This window comes from the organism of the source record quoted next, unplaced genomic scaffold (genome assembly GCF_019419815.1).
Source record: "Pyrus x bretschneideri cultivar Hongxiangsu unplaced genomic scaffold, Pyrus_bretschneideri_v1 Contig35, whole genome shotgun sequence".
Classification (NCBI taxonomy): domain Eukaryota; kingdom Viridiplantae; phylum Streptophyta; class Magnoliopsida; order Rosales; family Rosaceae; genus Pyrus; species Pyrus x bretschneideri.
The window spans coordinates 1,567,717-1,573,892 of NW_025999668.1; the positions used below are offsets into that span (position 1 = coordinate 1,567,717).

General features: G+C 38.3%; 1 protein-coding gene across 1 annotated transcript; it reads left to right on the top strand.

The window, feature by feature from the left end:
- Window positions 1-804: 804 nt before the first annotated feature.
- LOC125480655 (coiled-coil domain-containing protein 86-like) lies at window positions 805-1,658 on the top strand. The gene has a single exon (XM_048591660.1). It carries the CDS (start codon window positions 857-859, stop codon window positions 1,454-1,456), a length of 600 nt encoding a protein of 199 aa, XP_048447617.1. The 5' UTR covers window positions 805-856; the 3' UTR covers window positions 1,457-1,658.
- Window positions 1,659-6,176: the final 4,518 nt, after the last annotated feature.

Below are 6,176 nucleotides of genomic sequence, written 5' to 3' on the forward strand. Positions count from 1 at the left end.
TTATGCCTCCCAGACCCTGCAAGAAACTATATATTATGGAAGGGGTTTGGCATGAAAAAGGTAAAAAAAAAAAATGGGAGAAAAAATGTGGGACGTGAGGTACGAGGGAGGAAGATCTATAACTGTAGAACTACACAATGGATAATTATCAACTTTTTGGTTAATTAAAATAGTTAGTTTTAATACTAAATTGACTAAAATACCCTTAGCAATTATAATCCTATTTTTTCTATCAGTTATAAGTTTTTTTGTTTGAGGGGCTTTTTAGTCCAATTGTTTTTGGTAAAGTTTTGAGACATCAAAATTTACTTGTGACTTTTTAATATTAGAGATTAAAGATAAGAACCAAACTATTAATGTCATACCAGTGGTTCAAAATTTATATTTTTAGAGGATTGTTAACATTAATGGGTTAGATAGCAAATTGTTAAGAAAAAAGAAAATTAATAAAAATCGAACTTGTACTAAAATGCATAATTAAAATGCATAATTACTTTCTGTTATTACGGTAAGGCACCATTCATAGAGGTTTAAAATGTTGTTGTGCTCTTATATGGTCATGGACTTATATATGAATGAGAATTTTTTTAAAGATGCATGATATTCACACTCTTTTTTACTTTTCGACTTCTGTCTAATTTTTTACCGTCTGATGGGATGAAATGAAAAAAATTAACTGATAAAAATTAATAAAAGATATGTGAAAAGTAAAAAAGTGTTTGTGTGGATAGCACAAACCTTTTTGTAATTGCAGTATTCCGTAATAAAATAAAATGTTTTAATTCTTATTATTTGCATATAAATAGCACAATCCTGTGTTTGTGGCGGTGGGCGAGTAAAACAAGTCCCTTCATCCATGGCCTGCACAATCGATTTCCGCCGCCTAGACGAAGGCTTCGGCGGCAAAACCTACAAGCGCAAGAGAAACCCCCAAGCCTCTGACGAAGATGCCTCTGTCTTTGGCGGCGCTGCAATGGAAATCGATGACTCGTATCCACCTCCAGCGAAGCGGTCGGCGGTACCCTCGTCTGACAATCCTGACAAGCCCAGCTTCGGGAAGCCGAGCTACGACGGCGTCATCGCGGGAAAAGTCTCCGGCCGGAAGTGGAAGCAGCCGAGGAAGCAGAGAGCGTCGGCGGTGCAAGTTAGCCGAAAGGGGACGACGTTCGAGGAAAGGGCGAAGGCGAAGGAGATAAAGAGGGCTTACAGAGAGAGAATGACGGAGCTGAAGGACGAGATCAAGAAGAACAAGGAGGAGAAGAGGAGGAAGAGGGAGGAGAGGGAGAAGAAGAAGAAGGAGAATATCTTGAGGTCTGGGACTAAGCTGCAGGTGATTTCGAACCCGAAGACAATCAAGAAGATTGCAAAGACGAAGGATCGGAAGCTCCTCCAGCCGGTTCCGGAGCATTTGATCAACAAGAACAGGAGGAAGAAGAACAACAACGACCACGAATAGGCTAGTCAGTTCGTTTGCTTTTCGGTTTTATGTTTAGGGTTGGATTCAATTTTGATCCTTTGTTTTTGTTTTCAGAGTTGCTATGTTCCGAATGTAGTTTCTTTCGTATGCGAAATCTTTTGCTTGCTCGAATTTTGCAGTTATGAATCACTTATGGTTGATATTTATTCGATGAATGGAAAGGAAGACAAAGATTAAGTTACTGATTGTGAGTTGTATGATGTTGTTGATAGATTGGTGTTTCGTTTCGATACTTCAAAATATTTGCACAATACATGTATTTTGTTTGTGGATTGTATCCATATTGCCTGCGTTAATCGCTGTTATCTTGTTAGTAATAGTTGGTTAAGGTGTTCAAAAATCTTTAATTTATGCGAGCAAGCAGTGTTGGGTTTGTTTGGACCTGTTTCGAAGGCTTCATTTTCACTTGGTTACAGATATGGGTGACCTAGTTGACTCGTAATTAGCTTCTGTTTCGGCTTTCTATTGTTCTTGTACCCTCTTTGTGCTGTCAACGGGATGATGTAAACCTCCTAGTGTTCTTAACTTAGTGTGGCAAAGCCAAACACCTCTTCATAAAGTTACTGATTCTCTATTATAATGCAAAAACTTGTATCTCAATAGGTTTAAACTGTATGGATTCAAGAAATGACATGCATTTTCGTTGATGTTGATTCTTTACCCCTTTCTCTCTGTAGTGTTTTTAGGTATTTGTCTCTGTAATAGAACTCCCAAGTGCAGATTCTTGCTTCAAAAAGCGTTTTCGAGTTGAAATAGGTTGCATATACCTGTTTTTGCAGTTTTTCTTTTTCCTAATCTTGTTTATGTCGCTCTCTTGTATGTTCAAATATTTGGAGAGCTTGTCTGCAGAACAGTTTTATTCAATGGTTCAGTTGAGGGTGCCAATCTCGCATATTCGTATCTGATTAACTCATGTGATGAAAATTTTGGATTCTCAAATAAAACTCCAAGAAGCATTGTTATAGAAAAACTATTACGTGGACTTTGTGTTGCTTGATCTATGGTTAGCTTGTCGTAGCTTGATATTGGATTCATACAATATTCGGATCTGTTAATATTGCCTTATCGGTGTGTTTTCTCCGCTTGTTTGCTTCATGCAACTTTGTCGTGGACAAATTTCACTTGAAACAAACTGTCTATTGCTCAAGCAACAGATAGAGATGGTATCTATATACATTTTTATATATACTACCCTTATCATGATTCATACTGCTATATTCATTTTTCTGTTTCGATCAATATTCCTGTATTGCTGTGCATGAAAGTTTCTAGGTCAAAGAGAGGAGGAAAACGGGGACGGGGTTATGAATTTCCTTTCCTTGCAGTTTGTTTTCTGAAGTTCTTGTAGAATTTCTTCAACTTCTGTATTGGAGTATATGGTCTGTCCTTGATTTCCCTTATCAAGGTTAGCTTCTAGGGAGGTTGTTAAATGTGGAACACTTGTTAAGGAACAAATTGTAGCAATAAACACTGCAACACTTGCTGCCGCAGTCGCTGCTTGTATACACCCTACGACCATTGTAGGTGTCCACCTCACGACCAGCGAGTGAGGCAGCAAGTGTTGTAGCGTTTGTTGCTAGCGTTGCTACTTGGTTAAGAGAGATGATCTTTTTTGGGTGAAATATTCGCATGATATGATGTCGTTTAGAGCGTATTAAACACATATTACATCTTTGAGAGTAAATAATAGTTACTTGTAAGGGTTTTATTTCCGTAAAACTGTAAGTTTTTGAAGGACTAGGAATGTAGAAGCTAACAATACTGTAGGGTTTGTGACGGATTAGGTAGGTGCCCGCCAGAGCATTCCTCCCCCAAATCTGAAACTGCCCGTTTCATGGCTGGGCAACTAGCAACGGCGCGAGGCAATTAATGGATCCATTGTAAATAGCGGCCATGGTTTTGATGGTCTGCGAAATTAGGATTCAAGAGAGAGGATGAGTGACAGTTTGGACAGGGCCAATCTTGGGATTTTTGGGGCCCGGGCCGAGCCAAAAAATATGCCCTAATTTTATATAAGAAAAATGATTTGTTTTCATATGTAAAATTTAGATAAAATTATACTTAATAAACCACTTCAAACTCAATTATTTAGAAACAAAAAATAACTAATTTATTTTGTACTACTGAGTAGAGAACAAAAAAACCTCAACTTATACGTAAATAGATGAATAGTCTTCTTTCCTTTCTATCTAAACTTTTAAAGTGTTTCTATACAAATTGTGAGATGTTTTTTCTTGTTTACTAACCTTCTTAGTATAGGACTTAAAAAAATAATCATATTTTCGAGTCTTTAATTGAAAATAAACGAATGTACGAATGAACATTATATTATTAACAGAAAACAAATAAATGAGATTGCCGAGATGGCTACAACCTGGTGGCTAAATTTTATATTGACTTTTTCCGGGGTCAAATGTAAGGTAGATCAGACACGCATGCCTCAGAAGTTTGGTTATGCACTTAACAACCTCTATTGCAAAGCTGAATAAACAGAGCACCGATGCCACCATCATCATGTTTAGGAATCAATGGGCGAAGGCTGATGACTTCGTTGAGAGTGACCATGCTTATTCCAGAAGATACAGAAACCTAATCTAGCGAGAAATTAACAGGTTTCCTATAATATTGGAGTCCTTACAATCTAAGGATTAGTGTGCGTCACAAGTAATTATACTCCTAAGAGTATACAATATCTACTTCCTAGATATCCTTTAGGGTTCTCCCGGTTTAATAAGGATTCTGCTATGATAAAAGGTCATCTCCTCGATTAGTATAAATTCACCGTTCTAGGGTTTATCTCTGGTATTGCAATTTCTGCACACTTATTCTCTTACTAACTTAACCGTTAGAAAGCTTTTGACCGGTGCAACCACCCCCAACACTACAGCGGCGATCTTTGACTTTCTCATGGTTGTTTGTTATTTTACAGGTACATGGATTTAAGCATCTCCACCTTCTACGACTATGTGCAAATTTGATTCTAACACTAAATAACCATAAAATACTAATATTTTCAACACCCATCATCAAACGCATGGTATCACATGACATGAGTTTCAAACAAGCATATGTGAATGTAGGCTTTGCTACGCGGACATGCTGGCTAACTAAACTGGCGATGAAGTGGACTGGATTAACGAACTTGACTTGACTTGCAAACTAATTCTGATTCTGACTGGCGGCAAACTGATTCGAACTGACAATCTGATTTTGATCCAAACATGTTGATGTTGAGAGTATGAAGAGAAAGCCTATGAGTGCTCCCGGTTACTAAACAACAAGAGTTCCATATCCCAATTGCAGCAACAAACAAACAAAAGTAACACTATCACTCAAGTAGTCACAAGTCGAAGCACTTGAGTGATAGTCACAAAAAAACTTCCAAACATGTCAAAAACTCATTTGGGCTTCAAAGACTTCAAACAAACCAAGCCCTTGTGGGCTTAAACCTCAAACAGTTTTCAATTTCTCTTCTTCCTTGCCCTTTTTTCTTTTTCCTCGTTTGTTTTTCCCTTAAGTGGCCTTCTTCTTATCTGCAAAACAAGAGTCTTCTGGGTAATGACACATGCGACGAGATAAAGTCGCAGGCGTGACGAGATGAAGTTGCAGACGCAACTAAGGCATGGCTTCAGCAATCAGGACTTTGATTTTTGTAGCACGGGTGACGACTACGTATTAGGGTGCGGGTGCAAGCGGGTTCGATCTCGGTCTGGTTTTAAATTGTAGGCCTTTAATTTCAAGCATGGGCAAGGTAGGGGGAAGCTGTTGTGCGGCATAGGGATCCGCGCTCAAACAGTTGTGGCTCGCAGTGAGATGGTGATAGTTTGGCACGATGGTTAAGCGGCGACGGGGTAGAGGTTGTGATTAAAGGTTGGTGGGTGCGACATTGGGATTTGGGCAACGAATTCAGACAACGGTTCTAGGCAACGGGCAGGTCAGATGTAGAGGCTTGTATCTTTGCTCTTCATGATAGCCATCTTAACACAGTCAATGCTTGAGCTTCCCACAACACAAAAAACAATAACAAAGCCTTATTCCACTAAGTGTGATAAGGCTGTATCAATCCTAAACATGTCACTTGCTTAGATTTGTGTCAAGTCTTTCGTTAACACCAAGTATTTTATGTATTTTCTCAGTGTCTTTTTCCAAATCTTCCTATGTTTTCTAACTTTTCTTTTAAACAGAAAGCAGTGATGAATGGGACAGAGCTGCCACAGTAGCTTCAAGTTGGAAAAGGATCCTTGCCGGATCCTTTTTCTTCAGATCCTAGGAATTTCGTGATTGAGACCGTCTATCGTACATTGTATGATCAGAAGTTATTTTAACATTTAAAATTTAAAATTAAATATAAATAGTACCTAACGAAAACTGACCGCACGATGTATAATGAACAATCGCGATCACGAGATTTCTAGGATCCCTAGAAAAAGGATCCGGCAATGATCCTTTTCCCTTCAAGCTGGAGTTGCTTTATTTATTAGAGCAGAGGTGGCAGTTTAGACAGCCTCTGTCTCATAATTGCATCTACTAATTGGAGCATCTATAAGTCTTAAGTGCACATATTCAAACCACCTAAACTGATTTTCTATCATCTTTTTTTCAATTGCGGCCACTTTTATTTTAACTCAGATATTCTCGTTCTTAACCATATCCTTTCTTTTATGCCTATACATCTAACAAACCATTCTGTTACATTCAT